The sequence below is a fragment of the Vicugna pacos genome, chromosome 6 (assembly GCF_048564905.1).
Source record: "Vicugna pacos chromosome 6, VicPac4, whole genome shotgun sequence".
In the NCBI taxonomy this organism is placed as follows: domain Eukaryota; kingdom Metazoa; phylum Chordata; class Mammalia; order Artiodactyla; family Camelidae; genus Vicugna; species Vicugna pacos.
Genome location: NC_132992.1, coordinates 5428558 through 5455927, shown reverse-complemented (window position 1 = coordinate 5455927; position 27370 = coordinate 5428558). Strand labels below are relative to the sequence as shown.

General features: G+C 35.6%; 1 protein-coding gene across 9 annotated transcripts in view; it reads right to left on the bottom strand.

Moving 5' to 3' along the window:
• Positions 1-27370, bottom strand: part of HERC1 (HECT and RLD domain containing E3 ubiquitin protein ligase family member 1) — a 175920-nt gene that overhangs the window by 86014 nt on the left and 62536 nt on the right. For all 9 annotated transcript variants that reach the window (XM_072962271.1, XM_031679494.2, XM_072962274.1 and 6 more), the window contains 13 exons: positions 27099-27264; positions 22979-23104; positions 21793-22014; positions 18615-18767; positions 18355-18487; positions 16790-16981; positions 14391-14612; positions 12279-12452; positions 9298-9412; positions 9089-9209; positions 4500-4671; positions 1837-2149; positions 1269-1389 (listed from right to left, as the gene is read on the bottom strand). In XM_072962271.1, the coding sequence (XP_072818372.1) occupies positions 1269-1389; positions 1837-2149; positions 4500-4671; positions 9089-9209; positions 9298-9412; positions 12279-12452; positions 14391-14612; positions 16790-16981; positions 18355-18487; positions 18615-18767; positions 21793-22014; positions 22979-23104; positions 27099-27264 (2230 nt within the window). The remainder of the gene's footprint in view (positions 1-1268; positions 1390-1836; positions 2150-4499; positions 4672-9088; positions 9210-9297; positions 9413-12278; positions 12453-14390; positions 14613-16789; positions 16982-18354; positions 18488-18614; positions 18768-21792; positions 22015-22978; positions 23105-27098; positions 27265-27370) is intronic.

Genomic DNA, 27370 nt, shown 5'->3' with positions numbered 1-27370 from the left:
AAGGAGGAAGAACAAACAAAAACATACAATGAAACTTGCTTGAAAACACTGTTCTACTTTCCTTAGAGGAGGAATCTTTCATGCTTAGAAACTTCTTTTAAACAATAGCTTTACGTTTATGTAGCACTTTACACTCTCAAAAATATTTTCACATCCATTTTCTCAATTCACACGAGAGGAATTTCAGAGCTAAAAATGGATCTTATCGATCATTCAGTCCACAAAGACCTGAGTTTCTGTTTGAGCTGTCATGTGACATAACCAAAGTCTCAAAGCTCTTCAGCAGCAGAAGCCAAGCCTAACACGTTACCGCAGGCACAACATTCCTCATATCACACCATGGGACACTAAGGCCAAGGGAGGTCAAGTAGCACATACAGATTCACACATAAGGCAGAGGAACAGGCAAAATGAAAAGTCAGCTATCAATTCCAAGTCCAAAGCTATTCGCATAGAAGCAGTCTCTTGGACAGTTTCCATTTTATAACTTATTTTACCCATCACACTATAGCACTCCTTACTTCCTACTTCTTATATAAATCAGCATCTCATTTATTTGACTTTTACCTTAAATGCCTGCAGTCCAAGTCCTGAGGCTTTTTTGATAGATCACTGAGAGTTACTGAAAGATTTTAAATAAAGGAGATATAAACAGATTTGTATTTTCGATATATTATTCTAGTGAAATGCTGAAGGTAGGCACAAGACAGATGGGGCAACCAGTCTGGAGGCTTCTGTACTAGACCAGGCAAAAGAAAAGGAAAGTTTGAAACAGAGCAATGGCAGGAGGGATGGAGAGGACATATGAGAAAGATATTAAGAGCAAAATTTTTAAGATTTGACTAATTGGACTGTGGGGAGTGAGGTTTCAGGGACCAGGAATTAAGAAAAAGTAGTTAAGGACAAACCCAGGTTTCCAGCTGGGTAGTTAATCGTAGCACTTACTAAGATAGGGAATATGAGAAAAGAGGTTTGGGAGAAAGATGAGTTTATTTTTGGATAGGTTAAGATGGTGGTCACCTGACACGTTCAGGCAGAATGTTCATCAAGGAGTCAGATAGATGAATTTGGAGTCTAGGAAGAAATCAGAGCTAAAGATAGAAATCTGAGAGTCATTAACATACAAATGATAAATGTCTATGCAACAGAGTTACCTCATTTTAAAAAAATTTTTGTATGTCTAAAACAAATGTGCATTACTTACTCTAATCAAAGCCTTATATATCTATAAAAAAAAATACTTCTTTACTGAATCTAGGTATACCTACCAGTGCGTAACCCTCTTCATCTGATTCAGGCTGAGACAAATCAGATTCACTCCTCGATTTGATCAGTCTATAATTTGGACTTGCGTGGACTAGCCGGCTCTCTGCAGTAAGACTTTCACTCCTGTCTCACATGCACAAAGAAAAGTTTTTCGATTTGGGACTGTTAGTGAACATAAAATTGAATGGAACTAGCAGCAGAGATAAAACACACAGTAAGGAGTAATTATGTTTGTTGATGGAAAATCCTGACTCTTAGGTCTAAGCACAAAGCCCTTATCGATTACATCAGAAAAACTTCCATGCCACTAAATCATAGAGATATGCAAATAACTTCATATGTTTCTCAGCTACTGTTGTTTATATGTATGAAAAATTGTGCCTACTCATTAAATCAGAAATTTATATTCCAGACTGAATTAGTATCACTCTTCACATTACTTTAAATTCATCCATGTCAATTTATATTTCCTCCTCCATGTCTGTTAATTTCAGAATACTATAATTTTGAGAATTAACCATTTCAATGCATAGGAGGAGAGAAGTGTTTTAAGACTCTAGTCAGTCCCACCTGGTCATAAGTGCACCTCCTTCAGAGGCACTTGTGGAAGGCTGCTGCAACTGTCCTTCTTCCCTTCGCCTCTGAAGCTCATCGATCACAGGACTTACTCCTAATATTAACAGGGCACATCGATGGATCACGGAGTTGCAGGCAGCAGTGTACACATCCTGACCCTCGGGAAGGTCTGTGCTGACCCTTCGCTCTTGCTGAGACTGAGGAGGTTGATCGTCAGCTCGAGCCCCAGACCCTGCCCCACTGTTCATTCTATCTCGATCTCGGCTACGAGCTACTTCACGGGCTGAGAGGAAACACTGAAAGATTTCTGTAACATGCAACACAAAAACAAGGTCTTAACACATGGGGAGAGAAGAGCAAAGAAAATAACAATAAAAATAGTCAAAAAGTTTGGACCAAAAACTTATCGAAAGAGGGAAAAATTACTTTTTAGGCATTAAATACAGCGTAGTAACTAAATTCAAATTATATCAAGAATACATGTATATTACTAAACTTCTCATAAAAATTACAATAGGAAATACTCATACCTTTATAGAATTTAGATTTGGTTAATTCTATTTGTACTTTTATAAGTTAAATCAGTGGTTTTCTAAGTGTGGTCCCAGAATAGCAGCACCAACATTATCTGGGCGCTTGTTAGAAATGAAAATTGTTGGGCCCACCCCAGACCTTCTGAATCAGAAGCTCTAGGCTTGGAGGTAGCAATCTGTGTTGGAGCCAGTCCTCCAGCTGTTTATGAAGGCCGCTGAAGTTTGAGAAGCACTGGGTTAAATAAAAATAACTAGGCACCTATTTCTGAAATGTTCATGACCTTGGTTTGAAAACTGTCAGTTTCAAAATAAACAGACAAAATTTAAGTTGTATTAGTTATAATGAAAAGTCCCCTTTCCCTTCCAAAGTCCATATAATCCCTAACACTTTCACTTTGTGGTATTCTGAACACATTAAATAAGCACAACCATTAAAAGTCTTCGCTGGCACACAATCTGGTTATAATATATGGTCAAGATTGCCTCCAGAGTCAAATGGCATCACCAGGGATGTCCATCCAATGCCAGCCCTTCCCAGTTCACAAGTCAGTGGGTTTAACAAGGTTCTGATGCAGGGGTAGCTATTTCACAATGTGAAAATAATTTTTTGCTCAAATGTGGAGTGAAGATGGTATTCTTAATGGGAACTCAGGCAAATAAATTAGTAAAATACTAGATTCATCTGTCAATATGGAAGAATAATCTTTAAAAAAGGATGTGTATATTTCAAACTATTATTATTACAATACACTCATTTTGTTGTTGAAAGATCCTTACTTCTATGAAAAATCAAAGCAACAAACTCAGAGTCCAGAGCTGGAAATCAGTTAAAATAATCAAGAGAATGACTACTGGAATTTGGGGCAGACCTGGTTCTAATTCCAGCTGCTACTAACTCTGGCCCTAGGCACAGGAATTAAGGAAGTTTGTCTCCTTAAACCTCAGTTTGTTTACCTTTAGAATAGGGTAATACTAAAATCATCTCATAAGACTGAGAGGATTATGAGTTAATCTATATAAAGCATTTGATCCAGTGCTCAGCATAAAAAACGGTACTCAAAAGTGGTAACTAGTTTAAAAATTATTACTCCCCAGGTAACTATTATAATTCATTTTTCTGTAATTGAAGGTTATATTTTGTTACTGTGTTTCCCCTTTGGTCTTTGCTTTCAGGAATTTCTAAACTAAGTCTTAAGCTCATCTGCAAAAGTTCCCTCAGCCTAGGTTTTAAAAATATAATTATTCTCTCCCTCTTCATCTCCAATTCCCTTTTCTCCATTTGGATCTTGTCTCTTTCCTCTTGTTCTAATGGGTTTTGGTCTTGTTTTGAGCCACCTGAAAATCATTTTTAGAAGTATGCAGAACACAAATAAGTCAAATAAGTCGATAATACGTAAGTGTCAAATTGATCGAAATACACAGACAATCCCAATATCAAATGCATAGCTGGCCATAATGTTTTAGGCTACAAAGTGAATATACATTTTAACTTGAAATCACTCAAAAGATACTAACGAATGTTTAAAAGCTTTGATATTTCTCTTTAAACATCTGAATGATTACATTTAAAAACTATCTGTAGCCTTGGAATATAGAAGGAAAAATGTTGTTCACATAGCCAATAATATTCTTGTTCCCTACTGAAAACAGCAGTGTAGTCAGTTAGTGGGTGAAATTTATCATTTTAAAAGTTCTACATATGTAAGTATGTAGAATAAGTAATTGGGCTCCCCTACCAGGCATAGAAAGGGCTCTCTTCCTCACCACCCAGTGGGCAGCCAGGCCAGTGGACAACTTGGTACCCTCCAGGGAACGTACTTTGAATGACCCTATCCAATGAACCACAGGCATCATTTCAAGAATGAGACTCAGTGCAAGAGGCACTGTTTCCAAAAGCCTGCTTCCAGAACTTTTCAGCCCAAAACATGCAACCCAATAGCTTCAGAATGGAACTAGCACAGTTTTAAGAGCTGAAATGTTAGCTAATGTAAGTTCAGATCACCACAGAACATCAGATCCTTTCAGAAAAACTGTAAAGAAAAGTTTGCCTTTCTTTTCTCCAGTCAGCTGCCCTACCAAAAAGAGTGCCACGTGTGGACTGTAAAGTAGGGTGGGTGTACTCACTGCCAGCTGTCATCACTTCGTGCTCCCGCTCTTCCTCCTCGTCCTCTGGCTCCGGGTGCCCCTCTTCCCGTTCTCGCTCAGCCTGTTCTTCCATTTCAGCCTCCTCATCAATGGTCCGGGTAAATGAATGCTCCTGAGGCTCAACATCTGCAGAGTCTTGATTTTCTGAGATCTTAAACAAACGATCAGAGCTACACTAAATATATTTTTTTAAAATTCTGAAAAACTCCATTAAGACCTTGATTTCTATCATGGAAAATAATGCTAACAATAATAACACATGAATTTTACTACAAAAACCCAAAAGATACACTGGATAAATCTGTAAAGATTAGAAAGAATGTATGCACACAAAATACATACAGAGACACCAAACTATGCTCCCTTCCTCAGTATTTTGATTAAAATGTCACACTATAAATTGATTCATATATATTGCTATTCAGCTATAAACTCCTAACCAGAGCTACAACTTAAAATGAACTGAGTATGACACCAAGCATAAAAGGTAATTAAAGAACATGAAATTTGATTCCAGTTAGTCCACTTCAAGTTGTGTGTGTTGTTATTACTCTGTATGACAGACTTAATGCAATCCCTATCGAATTACCCAGGACATATTTCACAGAACTAGAACAAATCATAATAAAATTTATATGGAACCACAAAAGACCTAGAATTGCCAAAGTATTACTGAAGAAAAAGAAAGAGGCTGAAGGAATAACTCTCCTAGACTTCAGACAATACTACAGTGTGGGAGCACAAACTTGGGTTAACAAACTTTGATATTGTAATAATTGCTTTTACCAAATCATATTCTCACCTTTATGTATTTTCACCTTTATGTAAATACATAAAAAATGTATAATCAAAACCAATGCTTTCTATATTTGTCATTATACTGCTACTACAAAGTAAAACGTCTAAAAGCAAAAAAGACTGAACTCTCAATACCAATCACCACTGTATCAATGGAACTTAGCTTAGTTGCCTTGAAGCTGCTTTGCCAGCAGAAAACTGCTACAAACTGTCTCTTTGCCATAAAAAGCAGAGACATGCTTTGCTCACTTTGCTTAGCTCGAGGTCATAGATTCAGGGCTGCTTGTGCTTATGGAAAACCATAATTTATCCCTTGCCCTAACCGGCAGGACATGCTTTGCTTATCAGGCGTAGGTGGATAGTGTAGGCTGCTCTTGCTCACAGAAAACTGTGACTTAGCCCTTAGCTGGGAATAGGTGGGCTGCTTCTCATGCTTAGATGATTTTTGATCATAGTGTGGAGACTCCGTGGTGGTCTGGGTTTTCGTTATCAGTTATTCAGAACACTGTAAACTTGCTCATGATTGTTTGAGGCTAAAAATAATTGCTTGTACTATCAATATTGTAACCTTCTAAGTATAAATCAAGATTATAATGTTTCTATTTTTCGTGAACTGAAACTGCTGACCTGCACCCCTGCACGTACACCATGCCCTTTATTCCTATGACGTATTTCACTTTGATTCTTTTGTTTGACTATTCTCAATAAATACAAGAGCTTTGGAGGAGCTCGGGGAGTTGGTCTCCAGCTCCCTCTCACTCTCTTGATTTCATAAAGTCTTGAGTAATTTCGTTCTTGCACAGTGGGACTTTTGCTGGACAAAACCCACGATGATCAGAACCCACACTAAAGAGCTACAGTAATCAAGACAGCATGGTATTGATACAAAAACAGACATATGGACCAACGGAACAGAATAGAGAACCCAGAAATGAACCCACAAACTTTTGGTAAACTAATCTTCGATAAAGGAGGCAAGAATATACAATGGAATAAAGACAGTCTTTTCAGCAAATGGTGTTGGAAAAACTGGACAGCAGCATGTAAATCAATGAAGCTAGAACACTCCCTTACACCATACACAAAAATAAACTCAAAATGCCTCAAAGACTTAAACATAAGACAAGATACAATAAACCTCCTAGAAGAAAATATAGGCAAAACATTATCTCACATACATCTCAAAAATGTTCTCCTGGGGCAGTCTACCCAAGCAATAGAAATAAAAGCAAGAATAAACAAATGGGACCTAATGAAACTTACAAGCTTCTGCACAGCAAAGGAAACCATAAGTAAAACAAAACGACAACTTATGGAGTGGGAGAAAATTTTTGCAAACGATGAAACTGACAAAGGCTTGATCTCCAGAACATATAAGCATCTCATACGACATAATAAGAAAAAAAAAAGCAAACAACCCAATCCAAAAATGGGCAGAAGACCTAAACAAGCAATTCTCCAAGGAAGAAATACAAATGATCAATAGGCACATGAAAAAACACTCAATATCACTAATTATCAGAGAAATGCAAATCAAAACTACAAGGAGGTATCACCTCACACCAGTCAGAATGGCCATCATTCAAAAGTCCACAAATGACAAATGCTGGAGAGGCTGTGGAGAAAAGGGAACCCTCCTACACTGCTGGTGGGAATGCAAGTTGGTGCAGCCACTGTGGAAAACAGTATGGGGATTCCTCAAAAGACTAGGAATAGACTTACCATATGACCCAGGAATCCCACTCCTGGGCATATATCCAGAAGGAACCCTACTTCAAAATGACACCTGCACCCCAATGTTCATAGCAGCATTATTTACAATAGCCAAGACATGGAAACAGCCTAAATGTCCATCAACAGGTGACTGGATAAAGAAGATGTGGTATATTTTACACAATGGAATACTATTCAGCCATAAAAACCAACAACATAACGCCATTTGCAGCAACATGGATGTTCCTGGAGAATGTCATTCTAAGTGAAGTAAGCCAGAAAGAGAAAGAAAAATACCATATGAGATCTCTCATATATGGAATCCAAAAAAAAATTTTTAAATGAACATAAATACAAAACTGAAACAGACTCAGACATAGAATACAAACTTGTGGTTGCCAAGGGGGCAGGGGGTGGGAAGGGACAGACTGGGATTTCAAAATTTGTAGATACTGACAGGCATATGCAGAATAGATAAGCAAGATTATACTGTATAGCACAGGGAAATATATACAAGATCTTGTGGTAGCTCACAGCAAAAAAAAAATGTGACAATGAATACATGTATATTCATGTATATAACTGAAAAATTGTGCTCTACATGAGAATTTGATACACCATTGTAAAATGATTATAACTCAATAAAAAATGTTAAAAAATAAATGTTTAAGAATTCTATTTTCAAACAAAACAGCATTTTTTTATCTTTTGTGGTGAGAACATTTAAGTTCTACTCTCTTGGAAAATTTCAATTATATAAACAGTATTGTCTTTAATTTTTTTCTTTATTTTGTTTGCTCCTGAAGAAACCAAAAATTAGAAATCTGGTAAGGACGATGTTAATTTTATTTCCCATGTGGGTATGCTACCTAGCAGTCATCCAGAGAAAAGAGTCCTTACAACAAGTGCTAAGAGAGTCACAAATACCATAACAGTGTATTATTTCTCCCACAAATTTCTTAATGATATCCTAAGATGCATACTAAAAGTTATTTTGTTATTCGTGGCCGGATGGGGATACTAGGCAGTCAGACTCACACAATCTGTAAGTATTTATTGCCATAATGTGTGAGTTTCAAAAATTTGAGCCTCAACAAAATGGTATATTTATACACTTCATGGACTTTCAAGGTCACTAACAAATAGCCAGATCCACAAATATTCAATCAGTGCAAGCCAAAAGAATACTATAATACAAATGTAGAGACAGTTTGGTTTTTAAAACCTAAGATCTAAATAATGGAGTGCAAAGCATCTCAAGTATGAAGTTTCAAAGCAAGCAGTTCTGAAGGTGATGTATCAGGCTATACTCATAATTACAGGATCATGTTATCAGAATTACCAAGCACTTTAGAAATCATCTCATTTTTGTTGCAAGAATTACTTCTCTAACATCCTTAATAGAAGTTCATAATCTTTATCTTTAGTGGTAGACAATTCTAATTATTAGAAAGCTTTTTTCCGTATTTTCAGCTAACAATGATTCCCCATTCAGATGTTACCCTTTGGTCCTACCTGTGCCCTCTGGAATAACAAGGAACACATTTATTTCTCTCCTACATGGAAGCCCTTTAAGTATTTCTAAAGCAGCTATCATGCAGCTCCCCTTTGTTTTCCTTCTCTAAGCTAGACATTTTTGACACTTTTCAGTTTTTGTATAAGAAGATTTTCAGACCCTCACCAATCCAAGGTAGTTTGCTAATAACCCTTATAAGTTATAGCACTACAGATCAAATAGGATAATTCAAATGTGGTCTGATCAGAATAAAATAAAGGAATAATATTTCATGTTTTGGACAATTCAATTTGTTGTTATTTGTTCAGCCTAAGAATGTACAAACTTTCTTAGCAGCCATATCATATTTGATAAATGTGGGGTTAACTAAACCCCCAGTCTCTTACTCATGCAATTTTTTCACTAGAAAAAGAACTATTTGACATTTATTGAACATCTGCAATAATTAAGGCACAATTTTTTTTCCCTCACACAAACCAATACAGTGGTGTATCTCACAACTTGCAGAAAAACATAGAAATTAACTGATTTCCAACTTTACCCATCTGTCTCTTGATGATGACCTGGTCTGAATAAGTTCAAGGTTCTTGCAAGCAAGTAAACGACTTCGAACTTTGTACACACAACGGTATACTTCTGATAAGCTTTTACCAGGTTGATATCTAAATAAAGAACCAAAATAGAAAAGTTACCTAATTTCTAACATCATGAGAGCAAATATTTGTCTGAGGATAGTTTTAAGTTACTTGCCGGCTTTCTCCACATGCTTGGCTGAGTAAATTTGTGTGTTTCAGAAGAGCTGCGAGAACAAATCTAGACACAGTGTCCAGGAGTGATTCATTACTTAAAGTTGCACTGTCCCAGTCTGAAAATAAAAATGATGCATTGACATTTAACAGAAAACAGTTCAGAGGTAATTTTAATAGCTTTAGTAATCGAACACCTGAATTTTATCATTTTCCTAAGTAGTTATTTAACAAATGCACCTACTAGATCCTGCATACTGTGTTAGGGACACAGCGATGAACAAAACTGAGCCCCAGATCTTACATGGAACTTATATTCTAGTTGGGAGGCGGGGGTTAGGGGGAGACAATAAACAAAAACATTAATATGACAGGTAAGTGTTATGGAGAAAAATAAAGCAGGGTAAGGACAACAGGGAATACTGTACTATGAGGGTTTACTATTTTACATAGGCTGGTTTGGGAAGGTCTCTGAGAAGGCTACAGTTTAGCAGAGAGGTCCAGGGGCCCTGAGGTGAGTGCAAGGAGGCCAGTGTGACCAGAGCAAAGTGTGCATGTGCAGGAGTGGTGGGAGACAGTAGAAAGCTGTCTGGGGGCCAGATCACCCGAGGCCTTGCTGGCCACTGCAAGTCCTCTAGGTTCCACTCTGAGGGAAATGGGAAGGTCCATTAGAAAGCTTTGAACAGAGGTATGGCATGATGTGATTTGTGCCCTAAAGGGCTCACTCTAACTGCCAAGTAGAGAACTTACTACAAAGACAGCAACAGCAGAAGTAATTAGTGTAGCAATTCAGGTGAGCAATGATGGTAGCTCAGACCAAAGTAGTAGCAGTAGAGGTAGTGAGAAGTGATCAGTCTCCATATGTATTTTGAAGGCAGAGCTGAAAGAATCTGTTGATGGGTCAGATGTGAAAATGAGAGAAGTCAAGGATGACTACAAACGTATTTAGAATGTGACTGGCATTTACTGAAAGAAGACCACAAGAAGAACACTCTGGGAGATAGGTATCTGGAATCAGCAGTGTGGTTTTGAATACTCTCTACTAGACATCCTAGTGGAGATACGGAGTAGACTAGTCTAGTATGTGCGTGACTGGTTTTTGAAGCCATAAAGTAGATACTGTGGATACTTGTACATTTCAGTGGGTAAGAAAGGAAACAACATTTGCACAGAGGTGAGTACATGCAACTGAAAATTCAAATCACAGCCTTAGATGATGAGAACTAGTCAGCCGCTCTCTTTAGCTCCATGTTAATTAGCATACCAGCACTGCACTTTAAAAATGCAGCACATTCAGCAGATTCCAAGTGGGGATGGGAGGCTTATTTGTCTTCCCCACTCCCGAATGTCTGCTAGACTCTGTTACTTTGACAGGTTTACCATGCTACTTAAAAACAAAACCAAACAAACAAAAAACACCCTTGGAAAATATTAAGCCCCATGTTAACTTTATTTATTCTTAATCCTGTCCTAAAACCCCTATTTTAAGAGATAAAAATGTTACAGCTTGGTTTTCCAGGCATTTCTGTAGGCCTAGGTAAAAAAATAAATTCAGATTTACCATTCTTACTGGTGAAAAAATGAGTATAAACATACCACATTTTAAGAAAATCTTACAGCCCACAAAGAATCCTAAAATAACAGTACAAATTTCTGAACATTACATTCTTGAGAGATCATCTGTTTCAAGGGACTGCTTGCTATTCTGAGAACTGCTATGATTTAAAATCAAACAAGACTCCATTTCAAGAAGGCTAATATTCAATTTAAAAGCAAGCTAAAGTAACCTTTGCAGTGTTTCAAATTTAGCAGGTATTACCCTCCTATGCAATTTTTAAAGTAATGTGTCCTTTTACAACACCCTGATTAAAGTTATGGTCATTTCATTCCAAGCACTACTTATTGTTCCCACTATTCAGGTATAAGCAAACAAAGCCGTACAGTGAGTTTTTATTCATCTTATATTTATGTGTATTTTTTAAAAGTTCTCACTGCAATGTAACAAGTGACAATATTATTTAAAAGAAAATCTAACTGCACATTCCTAGAAAATGATACAAATATGAGAATATCAGAAAATTCAACTTAGAAAGTAAACTTTTTTTTTCTCCTCCATTATCATACTTTTCTACCACTGGTGGGACTCAACACGATAGAATGAATACATGAATGAATGACAAATTGGATGAGATTAAACTTTCAAAGGTAGCAGCTCACTGGTGTTTTCTTCTCATTTTTCTTACACAAAATAGAACTTTTACTTTTACTATTTTTATCACAGAAGGAAGAAAACCCAAAGAAATAGAGATAAGATAAGAAAGTTTAACAGAGAAAGACAACTAGGTGTATGTGATTCTGAAAAATCCAGGTCTTTGTTAATAATGGAAAACATGGGTGCTAAAAAGAAACCAGGTATATCCTTTGAAAACTTGGACATAAAACTAATTTTAGTAATCAAATAATATTAGAAATTGAAATACCACTACATATCTACAGAACACTTTACTACTGTACTTAATAGAACACCGTATTTCAAATTATATCTTCACCAGCACTCTAAAATGGGCAAGCATTGTACAGAGGAGGAAAATGACCAGGCCCAGAGCTCAGACTTCCATACACATCCCTTCTGTTCTTATACTAGGGCTTGCCAAGGGATTCATTAAACAAGACTCTTCCACTAGATTCATTTACACTGTACAGAATCCTTCAGAAAAATGTTGCCTCTGGATTTATCTTTCATATAAACCTCAATTTTCCCACAGCGAATTTTCTTCAAGTGGGATGCATGCATATTAAAAATACACAGGGTATTTTCCACAAAGAGGAAAAAGAAACTTCTTTTAAAATGTTATCTGTAAAATTCCCTTTTGTATAAAAAAGTAATAAGGTGGCCCCTGTAATTTTCTATTTTCACATATTACATATATATTTGTCATATTATGAGCTATCTACATATTTACCCCTTTATCCTCTTCATCTTACCTTTACTAACAGCATAATCCTGCATGCTGATCCAAAGGCTTCGAGCAGGCTCTTTTGAACAACCCAATGCCAAGTCTACATAGACAGCAATTTCAGGCCGCAATTTGTAATCAAAAGGCTTCTGTTCTTCATTTCCCGAAAGAGCTACTTCCAATAGACAACTCATACACTTATCTAAAAAAAAAAAAATTTACTCAAGTTATCAATTTCAAGCCTCATAAATTCTGGTGCTACAAATAAAACCTTACCATATTTACATAATGCATATGAAATGATCTATTTCAAACCATTTTAAGTAGATGCTACAAAGGTAAAGTCCTTTAATGCTTCTCACTTGGAGGCAGTATCACTCCTTCCATCCCTCCAGAAGGGTACGTGACCCAATGTAGCACTCAAGGGAAGAGTTCTGGCATTACGGTAAAGAGGGGCCAGGGAAGCTAAACATCCTGCATGCGCAGCACAGTCTTGTCTAACAAAGAAATCTCTTGTTCACAGTGGAATGATATTCTCGTTGAGAAACATGAGACCATTGGGAAAGAGACTAGACAAGATTTTTTTCTTTTTTCTAGTCTTAGGGAAAATAATCACTTAAGTATGATTCATGAGAGATCAAAGATATTGATACCTACATGAATAATTTCTCAATTAATATTTACATTTGTTCAGGTGGTTCCTAACTTTTCAACGGCATTCAGAATTCATTTTCCATTGAAAAAGCAAACAAAGTAGTTCTCTATGCGATAGGTTCTTGGGCTAATATCCAAAGTCAATTTAACCCAAATAACTGAATTTTCATATATTTACATTTTTTCCTAGTATATGTAAGTATTTAAACATAAAATGCAACATTTTAATAGTTCCATGATTTTATAATTTAAAAACTGAAAAATAACATTAAGACTGAAATTGATCTTATTCAGACCAAAGGCCAGGTACTGAATTCAGTAGATATAACAGAAATATGAGGAAGACAGAGATACAAATACTTTTGTCCTCAGGAGGCTATTTGGGACTAATACAAAGTTAAACACTGATAGCAATGGAACCAACTTTATGATGTTAAATACCCCTTGAAAAACTATGATTTTACTTTTTTTATACAAAGGTTCCTAAGTACCAGTCTAACATTCCTCAGCCATGGCCAAAATCATTTTCTGGTTCATAAATGAAACTGAATATACATTTCTATTTGGAAAAGGACAAAAATCTTCAACAGCTCTCACTCCTACTCTCCAATCCTCCAACTCCAAAGCAGAATCTTTGTGACTTTCATCTCGGTTTCTATTTTTTGTTTTCCCTCTTGATTGAGATTCTCTTAGATTGAGGTTTCTCTTAGACCTTCCTTCTTAGACACTCTATGAGTCTCTTTCTCTTAACAGAGAAATAATAAATTTAAGGTCTAATGAGACCAAGGCTTCTTCTAATGTAACTCATTATTTTAAGGAATGAAATTAGAGGCCCAGAAACATTAAAGGACCAACCCTAGATAAAACAACTAGATCATCTGTTGAGGCACTGGAGAAATCCTCAAGTTCAGACAGCCTGAGAGTTAGCCTACCAGTAAAGCAGGCAAATGGGAGATGAGGCAGAAAAGGAAACCCCAAAATACCATAAATGGGGAGGAAAAATACCACAATTGGGGATCAAAAAGTGTGGAGGAATCACACAAGGTAGCATCAACATGAAAACAGGACAGACTGGGAGCAGAAGGGGTTGGCACTCACATCTGAGAGGCGCTGATGACGTGAACCTCTGGTGAGTTATGGTAAGTAACCTTCTAGAGCTTTACATTCTATGAAGCAGTTTCATAACCTCCAAGCCCCAGAACACAAGTAGTCGAGCATTTTCCCATTTTTATTACTTAGATGACTTGCTCACGATGAGTAACAAATAATGACAGAGTGGAAACAAACCTACATTTCCCTAATTCAGGGGCTCTTTTCACTATACAATGCTGCAGGATTAACTGGTTTTCTGAGTCTCAGATCCCCTACTCTGCAAATGCTGAATTTGTTTTCTGTCAGTTCTCTATTCAGCAAACCCAGATTAAGAGAAATCTCCAACTGAGGTGCAAACACGAGCATGTATTCTAAATGCAGAGAAGCACATTACCTAACTGAGGGATGTCCATTTCTACACCATCACTAAAAAGTGGTGTTTTCATCCAATATGCCGTGTCCTGTTCCTCTGGAGACACAGGGGAACCCTGAAGCATGCCACCAAGACATCGCCCAATAAGAAGAGCAATTGTTCTTTCCAGATCCACAAGCCACACCCAGGACTGGGCTGGCTGAGGTAACGGCACACCAGCAGGATCGATTAGTTCTGGCCCTCCTGAAGACAAAATCATTAGTAATTTATCTGACATCCAAGACTTTCAAGTTTTTTCATTTCTACTGCACAGCAATAAGATACTGAAGCAAAAATTATTTTATAATGCAAACACAAATTATAATATTTTCTGTATATATTCTCTTTACTAGGCTAATTTAAAATATATTCAGATACCATTGCTATCAAATAAAATTTTCCTTTGTAAAGTTACCAATTTTAAGATAAACAGTGAAATAGTATATGGCAGAATTATCCCAAGGGATTCTATTTCTCCTTTTCATTATCCAGATCAAATTTCACTATAAGACTGAGTAACTGAGGTAGTTCATCTCTCCAAAATCAAAACAAGAGTTGATCTAGTAAAATGACACTTGGTATTGTCTAATGCTTTTAAGGCCTGAATTCAGATTGTCCTGCACTAAGATACAGACCCACAGTTTCTCTTTATACATTTGTTTTTAAAAGTTCTTCACTTAAAAAAAAAATAAAACTACACTTAGCCATAAAGATAAGGATAGATATCAATGAAATCATAAAAGAAAAAAAGAAAAGACCAACAAATTCCAAAACTGGTTATTTGAAAACACTAGTAAAATGGAAAAATCTCTAATAAAAATGATTCGATTCAGAAAAAAAGATGGCATAAATTTTAAAATTTAAAATAAAAGAGTATATAACCACAGATACATTAGAGATTTTTTAAAACCATGAGTGAATATTATACACAACTTTGTGTCAATAAATTTGAAAAACAACAAAATCACATTTTCTGAAAAAATACCAATTTCCAAAATGGATTTGAGAAAAAAACAAAAAGCTGAAAGAGAACTATAATCACTACCAAAAAAAAAAAAAGAGAGAGAGAGAGAAAATTAACAGCCAAATCTATCTACAAAAAACACCAGGGCCAGACAGTTTTATAGATGAAGTCTTCTAACCTTTAAGACGAGATGACCCCTAAATTACACAAATTATTTCAAAGGAAGGGAAGATTCAAAACTGATGCTGAGATTAGTATAACTGTGGTAGCAAAAATGATGCAAGAATAGCATGAAAAGGGAAAATTATGGGAAAAAAATCAGTTACGAACACAGATGCAAACATCCAAAATAAAATAACACCAACTCACCTAATACAAATAGAGTAAACCTTAGCAAATTCTGGGATGCCTTAGAAAAGCAGAAGTAAGCCTAGAATGGCTCCAGATAAAGTCTAATCAACATCCTGACAGCTGTAACCTGAGCACTTGTCTCAATCCAGCTGTCACAGCCAGAGGATGGGCCCTCAAGGTATTCTGTCCAATTCCAATCTTGCCAGAAGAAACTAAGGCTTTAAGAAGCTACAAGAGACTTGCTCAAGATCACACAGCCAAGTTACAAGCAGAGCCAATACTAAAATCTAAATCTTTTTATGCCTTAGTCTAGGATCCTTTCTAATAAAACATGTGACCTCACTTGAAAGGTTTTTAAGATTTCACTACTGAAACTCTTGTGGTAGCCTTAGGACAGATAAGACTTCAATGGAAAACCACACTGATGTTTTCTAGACATGATATTCTAAGCTACATTCAATAAAATAAAATCATCAACATTTTATAAATTAAGAGGGAATTCATGTGCCACGCCTAAAATCAAAATGCTACTTCCTATAAAGTACCTAAAAAGAAAAACATAGAAAGATAGGTTTCCAATTTTCATCTTTTACATTCAGTTATCTATATATCCAACCAAAATACAAAGTATTTTACTGTCAAATAGAGATTTAAAACTACCAATCTTTGCATTTAAAAATAAAACTTAACCAAATCAATCCATTGATTGTAAAATATATCATTATGCTGCTGACTAAGTTATGAAACAATGCTTTCCTGTTATCCAGTGTAAGACGTATCCCAATTAAACATGTCAAAATATGAAAAATGCATGTCAGAATCAATGAAATATACTATTCATACTTGACAATCAGATAAAGACTCTATTCATGACACTTAGATACAAGCAACTTTCTTAAATTTTCCCATCTCGGTTGCCCACTTTAGACTGTAAGCTCTTACACAATAACAACCTTATCTTTTGATTACATTAAATACCCAAGTGTCAGATATGATTTGCCTCATGCATGCAAGAGGAACAACTTTTCTCAAAAGCATTATTTGCTCCTTTACTATCTTTACTTACCATGAAGAGGCCACTGTAATTCTTGGTCTTCTAAAAGAGCGGCAGCTGGCAGGAGTCTATTAAGGCAATCGAGAGGTGGCAACAAGTCGAGGAGGTAACTCAATAAAGGCCGAGCCACTGACACTGGGAGTAACAGTAGGGAGTTAACAATCTGGCAGAGCATGCTGCCTGCAGCTGAGACGTATATCACATCTGTGAAAGGTAAGAAATTTAACATGGATCAACTGTTTCAAATAAACTTTAAAAAAAACTAATAAATATTATTTTTGCCTATAACTGGAATACACTAATTCAATAACTCTTTGTTAAATTATTATATAACTCTCTGGTAGCTGGTACAGTGTCAGTATTTACTCACTTTCAGAAAGCGCCACCCACAGACACTTTATGGGAAAGCACACATACCCTTGTGCCAACTAATTCAAAGGATTATAGCTACTTCCCTTAAAATGTATTATGAATTTCTCATTCACAAATTTATTCTCACTTTCCAATTTACTAAAGAAATATTTATTGAAGACCTACAACATACCAGGCACTGTTAGGGGAAAAGGATACAGCTGTGAACAAAGAGCTAAAAATTCCTGCCCTCATGGTGCTTATGTTCTAATGAGGAAAGTCTTTTATGCTTTTTAAATCAGGTTTTCTTCTTTTAAAATTAAAATCACCTCAAAGCATCTGTCTTTTTATTATATGTATTGGTTTAAAATCAATTCAGTTTCAATATTTCATTGTATTTGGGGGCTGGGAGGACCACTCAGAGATGAGCTCAATCCAAACACATTAAATTTTAGGTGCCTGTGGAACAACAACAGAAATGTCTAGTAAGCAATGGTTTTAACTTCTCAGTTTGTTTATTTCGTTTTTTTAGTGGGGAAACCTCAGAAATAAGTTGGCTTTGAACAGACTTACTGAATTTTAGTTATCTCTGGGACAATCATGAAAAGACACCTAGTAGGTAACTAGAGAAAGGCTCTAGTGAAATTCTCAGCTAGATGCATATATAGGAGTCAAATACATATGGTGGTTGAACACAAGGGGACCAAATAAGATCATTTGGGAAGAAAACAGGGTTGAGGGCAAAATTCAGAAGATCTTAAACATTAAACAGCATGTCCAAGAAAGAGGAGCTTACATGAACTAACAGAGAAAGAGTGGTCAGAGAACTACGTGTAAATATAGGATTGTGACTACATACATAAAAGCCCAGAAAAAAGAAAGCATTTCAAGAAGGGAAGAGGAACACTGGTAAATGCTAAAGAAAGACAAAGAAACAGCAGACAAAAATCTCATTTTATGCCATTTAATATTAATCTTTTTGAGTATGTATCATCCAATTTCTTTAAAATTATACCTGTCATGCCAATTAGCCTCTTTCATGATGAATTAAATCAAACGCTATTACCCTTACCCCCAAAGCAAGATTAAAGGGATCTTCAGTATGAAGGAGAGTCAAGGTCATTCCTATGCCACTCAGAGGTTTCAGCCTCTCTTAAGGCTTTGGAAAGGTTAAGAATTCGGCTTTACAACCACTGATTAAATATGAAACCCAGCACCAAACATACCTCTTAATTTTTCTCCAACGCTGCCATTCCAAGGACTTTCTTTGAGCAAATTTGCGGAGCGTGAATAAATGTCTGTGGCATGAGGCAACAAGAGCTGAAGATGTTTATGAAGCAATGCCACACTGCTTGAGTTCTGAGGGGAAAATGTCCTAAATTATTACTTTGGAAGATTCAAGGTATAAAAATATCATAGCTTCCCCAAATATCTGAGTTTCAAGGTCCCTGAGAGTTCACCATGAAAGGCTAAGATTAACACACACCTCACTAATGTTATTGATATGGCAAAATGCCAGCAGCTGTTTCTGCAGTGAACACAGCAGTTCATGAAGATGAGCAGGCTGACTGTTCTCCGAAGATGATGTTCCAAGTAGGAATTTATCACTGTTCTTTTCTAGCTCCCCAAATGCTTGATCCTAAAATGATACATAAATGAAGATTATGTTTGAAGTGTTTGGAAGTGAAATTAATGTCCTACCATAAACGATTCTGATTTAAGAAGCCATTGTCTCCTTTCTCTTGTTATTAATCTTTAAATCTTTGCTATGTTGTTATCAGTTATAAGATGGTGAGATTTAGCAAGTAATTTCAATCTATTTTCCCATTAAAAATAATAATGTTTCACCACAAAAGTTTTAAAAATGCAGAAAAGAAAAAGGAAAACAATGCAATATCCAAAGACAACACATTTCAACATTTTAATGCTATTACTTTCCAGACCTCCTATGTAAAGGTTTTGTTTTCATCTATTTGAATTTCTAAGAACATAATTCTTAGAAATTATATTTGTTTCTGATTATAAAAGAAATAAGTGATCTAAGGAGACATGACAATTAAATACACTGTATGATCTCAGATTTGGGGGACAGGGAGAAGGCACCATTAAGGACATTATTGGGACAACTGCAGAAATTTGAGTATAGAGTATATATTATACAATAGTTCTGTATCAAAGTTAAATTCCCTGAAGTAAGAACTGTTGTGCTATTATGTAAGAGATTGTCCTTCATCCTATGAAATACATGCTTAAGTGCTTAGGAATAGCCAGCATGACACCTGCAATTTACTCTCAAATGATTTAGAATAAAAGATGGATGGATAGACGGATGGATGGATGGATAGATAGATAGATAGATAGATAAGATAGATAGATATAGCAAATTTGGCTGAAGGGTACAGGGGAGTTCTTTGAATGATTCTTGCAATATTTATGTAAGTTTCAAGTTATTTCAAGTAAAAAAAAATTTTTTTTAAAGAAATAGTGTAAAAAATTTAGAAAATTCCAAAACTGTATCAGTCACTATAGAAAACAGTATGGAGATTCCTCAAAAGACTAAGAATAGACTTACCATATGACCCAGTAATCCCGCTTCTGGGTATATATCCAGAAGGAACCCTACTTCAAAAAGACACCTGCACCTCAGTGTTCATAGCAGCACTATTTTAAAAAGCTTAAGTCACCATTTAGCCAACAACTGTATTTAATGTTTTTTGTGTATTTCTTTGCTGATTTTTGTGATTTTTTTCAATTTTTTCATAATACTGCATATTCCATTTTTAGTCTTCTGTTTTCTAACAGATTCACAAATATTTTGTTTTCATAAACCACATGCATATAAACTTTAAGACATAATATTCCATTGAGCATATATATCATAATTTATTTAACCATTTCCCTATTTTTAGATATTTCAGTTGTTTCCAACTTCTACTTCTTATAAATAATGATGTGAACATCTTTATGCATACAGTCTTTGTTTCTAACATGCAACAGAGAGTCTCAGAACATTTTAAGGCCCTTGCTATACAAACGCCATTATTAAGTGGCCAAATAAGCACTGCTAGAGAATGAATGTTTTGTGTCCGTTCAAAATTCTCATGTTGAACCTAATCCCCAGTCCGGTAGTACCTGGAGATGGGGCCTCTGGGAGGTGATTAAGTCATGAGGGCCCTCGTGAATGGGATTAGCGACCTTATAGAAGAACCCAGAGAACTCTCCTGTGTGAAGACACAGCAAGACAGCTGCTTATGAACCAAGAAGCAGACATCACCAAATCTGCTGGCTCCCTGCCTCCGTAACTGTGAGAAATAAATGTGTGTTGTTGATAAGCCACTCAGTGTATGATATTCTATTATAGCAGCCCAAACAGACTAAGATAAGCACCATTATTTTAAAATCTCTGAACATGACAAATTTGGTATGAATTATATCAGAAAGAAACAATAATTTATAATTTTTAGCCCAAAAGCAGTTAGTGTTTTACTTCCATTTCCATATAATATACTCATCTACCTCAGACCTAATAGCAGAAGAAAGGTGTTCCTTTAACACAGCACTACTTTAATACAACCTTGGAAAAATATTTCAGCCAATAACAAATGGATATATCATAACCTTGTTCCCATTCCATTCGCAGCCAAACATCCAATAAAATTTACATTCTTAAACCTGAAAGAAAATAAATCTATAGGAACCACTGTCACTCTGACTTAGTCAACAATCTTTTAAGTTGGGCAGAACAGAACACTAAGACTTGTACAGAAGAAAAGGAATATACAGATACAGACCTAACCCTGAAGAGGCACAGGAGATAATACGAAGTGATACACAAATAATAGAAAGTTAAGTCGCACAGTAAACTCTGACTCTAAAAATTGCTGAGAGGTCTGCAGTTATAACTACATAGTTAGAAAAGGTTATTTGGGCAAGACTTCCTAGAACAATCAAGTCTTAAGGCAGCCGCAGGTTGGTACACAGGAAGAGAGAGCAGGAGATGGGTATGTCATGCATGAGCTCAGGTGAGTGTGGTGTGAAAGCCAAATGATGAAGCATCTGAAGAAGTTTTAATTTAATAAAAGAAGGTCATTTAACACAAGGTTATTCTAGCAGTAAGATGATGAGAAGACACCAGAAACTGTGACAACAGCTACAATGTTGCTGTTAACATTTGTTCATGATGGCACGGATTAGAACCCACAGAAACGGTAAGAAAAAAGAGATGGATCTAACAAATACCAAAGTAAGAATTAATGGCACCCTAAGACAGAGAAAGCTTCTCTCCTATTAATCAGCCTATTTTTGGTCAGTACCAACCACATTCTTCAATTATAAAATTATATCTAGTAAGGTTAATCCTTTCCTCATTATTCTTCTCTTGCAAAATGTCCGTTTATTCTTGTACAGTAACATCAGAAAATTTGGGTAGAATTCCAAAATAAATCTCTTTGGAATTCTCAATTATAAGTCATTTGGCATCCACAATATTTCAGAAGGTCTGACATGTTTTCCCCCTTTGAATGAGGGAAGTCTAGAGTTTTATTTATTTCATAAGTGTTGAAATGTCAAAATACTTTGACCTGAAGTGAGACCCACCTCCTTAAAAAAAAAAAAGCCCAAGCTTTATTCTTTTTACTACAAAAAAAAAAAAAAGAGCAACTTACTGTATAAAATCCTAAATTTCTTAAGAGAGTCTTCATCAAAATTTCAGCCAGATGGGTGTCTGGATGACAGCTCTGAGTGCCGTAAGGTTGATCTGACAGGCTTCCATAACCAGTACATACAGAAGAGAGGTCAGCAGCATCAGAGGGTGAGCTATAGCCAAGTAAGGAGGCTACATGGGTATGATCTTGCAAACTTGTCAGAATAATATCCAGCTGCATTCTCTAAAGAAAAATATTTCCATTGATGAAATAGGAACAAACAATAATTAGCATTTGCACTAGAAAAGTAAAAATAAGGATCCCAGAAAAAAAAAAACTATACTAATGATGCTAACTAATTCACTTAATATTCTCATAAATAATAATCTTTTAGGAAGTGTGTAATTTTTTAAAAAGCTATCCAACCAATACCATTTGGGAAAATGCAACTTACAATGTTTTATTCCATCCGTGAATACCTGAAACTCTAAGCTAAAATGGCACAATCTGCACAATGATTTTAGCACTATAAGTAAAGAGGAGTAGAAAATGTCATCAGATAAATTATATTATACATTCTTCAACAGAATTACCAATGAAACCATTTATTCACATATTTAAAATAAATCACTTGAAATCTAAACTAATTCATAATACTTGCTGGAAGGCATCTGTGGATATTATATTTATTGCCAGTAAGTACCACTTTTCCCCTCAAATACGTAACTCTACAATTGACTGTTCTACTTGGTTGAGCAAAATGTACTTATTTTAATATACATAAGATATCAAAAATAGAAATAATAAGCATATTCATATCATCAACTACTTTTTCATTACAGTCATCTTTTACTTTTTATATAAACTATTTCAAAGTTCTGGGCATGGAAACCAACAGTAGCTCATGCCCTTGATTTCAACTTAGCACATCTCAAATAAACTAAAAGGTCTCTGGTTTGACAGTGAAAACAACACTAGAAAAATCAGACATAATTCTAATAACTAGCCCCAAATCACTTAATAAATTATCACTTGCTTCGCTTTCATTAGAAATCTGGGAACTCTTCCAGTAGAAAACATTAAATACTAGGATTTACCAGACTTACCAAGTTAAGTATTATTTCATCAATCAATTAGCTTTATTTCCCTCTCAGTCTATTTTTTTTGTAATATTACTAGTTTACTTAGATATTATGCAAAGGCTCACCTGTCCTTTAGATAAGCTTTCCCATCTATCAGGTCCTTGGGGTAAAAGAGAATGAAGTAATTCCATACGTTCACGTAATGGAGGTAATAGCATGGTTGCTCCCACTGACAGAGTTTCAATTACCACCTAATATAAAAAAGGAAAAGTAGATTTATTTGGTTTGGTTCTTATTTTTAATAAAACACATGAAAAATAAACCCACTGACTATTAAGATAGAAGTCTAAAAAAGGTGGATCAGAAATCTAAAGAAGGAGGCATGACAGAGAGTAGAAGGAGACTAGAAGAAAGCATAATGAGTCCTTCTTTAGACGTCTTTAAGAAAACTAGAATACGTATTTTGGATTTGCCACTAAATAGCTAACCACCACACAAGAAGTATTTGATGTTGAGTCTACAGTGCTGAGCCTGGTAAAGCTCTCTGCAAAGTGCTATGATGTAGACGTGAACAAGACAGACAAAAGCCCTGCTTTCAAGAGCATGTAGTCTAGTGAAAAAAGAGACCCTGAGCAAATAATTTTAAGTGTGAAAGGAGTCACACAAGGAAAGTAAAAGAAATTGCAAACTTGAGTGAGCATTCATACATAAAGGCAATTAATACAGCCTATGGACTCATGGAAGGCCTCCTAAATTAGGCATTTAGGTTAGGAATTGAAAAATGAGTAGGCCTTAGCCAAACAAAGGTCCAAGTAACATGAACAACATAAAGAATAGCCATTTTATCTTGTGCATCACAATGTCTCTGGGTTATAGCTTCTTTATCAATAAAATGAGGGTTGAACTACAAAAAAAGAAATGCACAATGATTAAGAGCTCTTATAAATTTTTAAAAATATGATATAAAAAATAAACAACTTCAACAGAAGTGTTAAAATATAAAAATTAAATTTCTTATAAAGTAGAGGGGGCAAAAGATGGAAAATAGGAAAGAAAATACAAGAAAATTAAGAGGATAGTCCAGGAGGTTTATTATCCCAATAACGAGTTTCAGAGAGAGAGAGAAAACAATGAAGAGGAAATCAACAGTATACCTCAAGATAGTTTCTTAACACTGAGGTTATGAGTTTCCAGATTGAGTCTACCCAATTATATACAACAATGGATAAAATCAGACCCACATCAGTTCACATTATTTTGAAGTATGAGAACAGAGAGGACAAGCAGAACTTGCCATAGAATCCAGAAAGAAAAACAGATTTCCATAAAAGGATCAAAAATTTGAATAGCATGGATTTGCTGAGTAACGACCTAAAAGCTAGAAGGTGACTTCACAATTCTTATTTGAAAATGATTTCCAATTTAGAATACTATGCCTCAACTATTCATGAAGATATTCAATTTGTAAACTATTTAAGTGTGAGTATAGTCTCAAAGAATGTATTTTCTATCTGTCCTCTCTCAGAAGCTACTGATGGATGGTGCCAGCAAGCACCACCTTAACCAAGTGATCAAGGTCAAAATCTCCAGTAATAAGACACATCAATATCATGAACTCCGTGATGTGATGAACTGAGGACACATCATTTCTGTGGTATTCTTGCCTAAAGTGCATAACCTCAGTCCAATCATGAAAAAAGTAACAGACAGATATTCAAAAAATAATCAACCAGTATGCATAAAACGTCCAAGTCATGAAAGAAAAGTAAGAATGAGCAACTGTTTACACAGTGCAGGAGACCAGGAAGAAATAACAACTAAATGCAATATGGTATTCTGAGTAGGATTCTACAAAAGAACAAGGACATTAGTGGAAAACTGATTAACTTTCTAATAAGATGTTTAATTAATAATGTTAAACCAATGTTGATTTCTTAGCTTTGATAATTATACTGTAGTTATATAAGACATTAGCATTAAGGGAAACTGGCTGAGAGAAACATGAAAACTCTTACTATTCATGCAATGATTTTCCTTAAGTCTACAATTAGTTCCAATAAAGCATCAAAAAAGAAAGAAACAAAAAACAGCAGCAGCACTGATTCTGGCAAATAGATACATTTCTGGAAAGTTCAGGGGTAAGGAAAGAGGAACAGAAACAACCCTGAACACATCCTGGGAGAATCCACCTCCTAAGGACCCTCCTAAGGAGTAGCTAGCTACCAAGGAGGTTCAAGGAATAAATACCTAACAACTCTAAAAATAACTTAAGTTTACTTTCCTTCTTTTCCTCCAATACTTTTCAAGCTTTTAAAAATATTCCTGTTCCTGATAATATTTAATCCTCAAAGTTCCCACTCACCACCAAGTTAATATTTCTTCTGTCTGCATCCCAGGGACGTGTCCTTCTAGTTGAAAAATCAGTTATCTTTTGTGCTTTTAAAAAACTGACATATAATTCATACGTCATAAAATTCACCTTTTTTTCTCACCCCCCCTCCAAAATTCACCTTTTGAAAGTATAGAATTCAGTGGTTTTTGGTGTATTCCCAGAGTTCTGCACCATCACCGCTATCTAATTTTAGGACATTTGCATCACCACCCAAAAAACCTGTGCCCATTAGCAGCCACTCTCCACCTTATCCTCCCCCAAAACCCCTGACAACAAATTAATCTACTTTCTGTTCCCATGGATTTGCCTACTCTGCACATTTCATAAATGTAGAATCATGTAGTGTGTGGCCTTTTGTGTCTGGCTTTTTTCACTTAGCATAATGTATACAAGGTTCACTCATATTGTAGTTATGTATCAGCACTTAATTCTCTTTTATGGCTGAATAATATTATATTGTATGGACATACCACATTTTGTTCATCCATTCATCAGTTGACAAACATTTGTTTGTTTCCACTTTTTGGCTACTGTGAATAATACTGTCATGAACATTCACATACAAATTTTTGTGTGGACACATGTTATATATTGTCTTAGGTATAGACCTAGGTGTAGAATCGCTGTTATGTGGTAACTCTGTGTTTGACTATTTACAGAACTACCTATTTTCTAAAGTGACTGCACCACTTTACATTCCCATTAGCAATGTATAAAGGGTTCCAATTTCTCTACATCCTCACCAATGCTTGTTATTGTCAGTTTTTTTGATTATAGCCATTTAGTGGGTGTGAAGCAACATCTTACTGTAGCTTTAATTTGCATTTCCCTAATGACTAATGATGTTGAACATTTTTTCTTGCTTACTAGCCTTATGTATATCTTCTTTGGTGACGTGTCTACTCAGATTTTTTGCTCATTTTCTGATTGAGTTATTCATCTTTTTTATTGTTGCGTTGTAAGGATACTTTATTCTGGAAACTAGAATCTTAACAGACATATGATTTATAAATTATCTCTTTTTTCTTTAGTTGCTTATCTTTGGGTGTCATATCTAAGAAACCACTGCCTAATCCAAGGTCATAAAGATGATGGATGAGCAAAAAATATGATACATACATATAGCAGAAAATTAACCAGCCTTAAAAAGGAAGAAAATCCTGACATACGCTACATAACATGGATGAACCATGACATTATGCTAAGTAAAATAAGCTAGTCATAAAAAAGACAAATTGTGTATGATTCCACTTTTACGACATACTTAGAATGTCAAAATCAGAGAGAGAAAGTAGAATGGTAGTCACTAGGGGCAGGAGGGAGGGGAGAATGAGGAGTTACTGTTTAATGAGTACAGAATTTTAATTTTGTAAGACGAAAAGAGTTATGGAGGTGCATGGTGGCAACGGTTGCACATTACGAATATATTTCATACCACTGAACTGTATACTTAAAAATGGTTAGGATGGCAAATTTTATGTTATGTGCATTTTACCACGATAAAAAATAAAATAAAAATAAAACTGGATCTTTGTCCTCAGGAATTCATCTTTTGGTGGAAAAGACAGGCATATCTGTAAAAAGACAACTACAAAACAATGTGATGTGATGAGAACATACATAAGAGAAACCTAACCTGGCAGGAGAGCGGGGTGTGAGAGGTATCCCAGAGGTGACATCTGACCTTCGTCTTAAAGGACAAGTTCACTAAAAAATTTACTCCCACCAAGAAGAGAAGAGTAACAGAAAGAGCATCCAATTGGAAGTTTTGCAATACATAGCTGAATTTAAGAGCTACAACCTCAGAAAAAGATACGGCTGGAGATACAGATTCACAAGTCCTATATTCTTACCTCTTGGATTTCATCTGGGACAGTTGAGTCCATCAGTCTGAAGAGCAAGTTTCGAAGAGGACCTGCCTGTCTCCCAAGAATGCTGGTAGCTACCCCTCCCGCAAGTGCAAGAGCAAGGTGATTTGAAAGCAGCTTCAGGCACAGCTTGAGGAAGTTGTGGTGTTCCCTGAAACCAAATAAACTGCGATGAACTTCTGGAACTCTGAAAGAGCATGTGTTATCCAGTTTGGGTAACATTTTTTTCTCTTAAAAAATTTTGTCAAATTATGACC